Source organism: Wasmannia auropunctata, unplaced genomic scaffold, assembly GCF_000956235.1.
Source record: "Wasmannia auropunctata unplaced genomic scaffold, wasmannia.A_1.0 LD273016.1, whole genome shotgun sequence".
Taxonomy (NCBI): domain Eukaryota; kingdom Metazoa; phylum Arthropoda; class Insecta; order Hymenoptera; family Formicidae; genus Wasmannia; species Wasmannia auropunctata.
Window position 1 is genome coordinate 29,883 of NW_012089874.1, and position 1,185 is coordinate 31,067.

General features: G+C 30.0%; 1 protein-coding gene across 1 annotated transcript in view; it reads left to right on the plus strand.

The window, feature by feature from the left end:
* LOC105462006 (probable cytochrome P450 6a13) overlaps positions 1-615 on the plus strand; it is a gene marked incomplete at its 3' end in the record, with an annotated part of 5,515 nt that extends 4,900 nt beyond the window's left edge. The window contains exons 2-3 of the mRNA XM_011708527.1: positions 6-206; positions 364-615. Coding sequence (XP_011706829.1) covers positions 6-206; positions 364-615 — 453 coding nt within the window. The remainder of the gene's footprint in view (positions 1-5; positions 207-363) is intronic.
* Positions 616-1,185: the final 570 nt, after the last annotated feature.

The window sequence follows — 1,185 nt, forward strand, 5'->3', positions numbered from 1 at the left end:
GGAAGCTACTGCGCAAAGTTATGCCTTCTTCGTAGCTGGCTTCGAAACCTCCGCAACGACAGCAACATTCGCTCTGTACGAATTAGCTCTACATCAAAATATACAAGAAAAAGTGCGCAAGGAAATCGATAAAATATTGATGAAATATGGCAATTTAACCTATGACTCTGTGAATAAAATAACATATCTTCACAAAGTAATAAATGGCAAGTATATTTTCACGTAGTCCACTTATTCAGAGATGCAATTTTCAATAAAGAAGAAACGATTTTTTTTTCCACAAAGGTATCTTATTACTTATTTCAATAAACTGTTTCTGTGTTAGAAAAAAACCTTCATAGTTTTCTTTTACATATATTGCAGAGACTATGAGAAAATATCCACCTGTTCCAATATTGAATCGTATTTGCACCAAGGAAATAAACTTACCAACAACGAACATTCATGTGCCAAAGGGGACATTAATAACTATACCGGTGCTTGGTTTGCATCGAGATCCGTCGATATACCCAGACCCGGATAAATTTGATCCTGAGCGATTCAACGCAGACAAAATAGAAGAACGGCATCCTTACACTTATTTACCATTCGGAGAAGGTCCACGAAACTGCATTGGTGAGGATAAATGTTAACATATATGTAATATATAATTTAATATATCTCTGATTTAATAAATAAATGAAAAAAAACACCAAATTCATTTGAGGATAGATATTATTTGCTATTAATATTTTTAATTTTTAAATTTTACCTCTAGTAAATTGCGCAGTGATTTCCGTCGGTCTTTTAAAACCATAACTTAAAACAAAAACAATTACATATTAAATTAAATAATCTTCAATTCAATAATGATGCTATAAGTAATTTAGAACAATGTAAAGAATTTATTAGGAAAAATACTACGTCAGGCGGATTTGAACCTGGGACCTTCCATTTTTTTCAAGAAATAGCTGTCTTACCTATTTCATTAATGAAGCTGTAGCAATATTTAGAATAGTATTCTAATATTGAGTATTTAAAATAACTTTTTAACTAATTTCTATTCATATAATTTTAACAATAATTTTTCAATCAAATCGTGTTAATGTTTTACCAAATATTTTAATAATATATTTTTTATTTCGCAAAATTAATTAAAAATGTTTGTTATCCTCTCTCTCTCTCTCTCTCTCTCTCTCTCTCTCT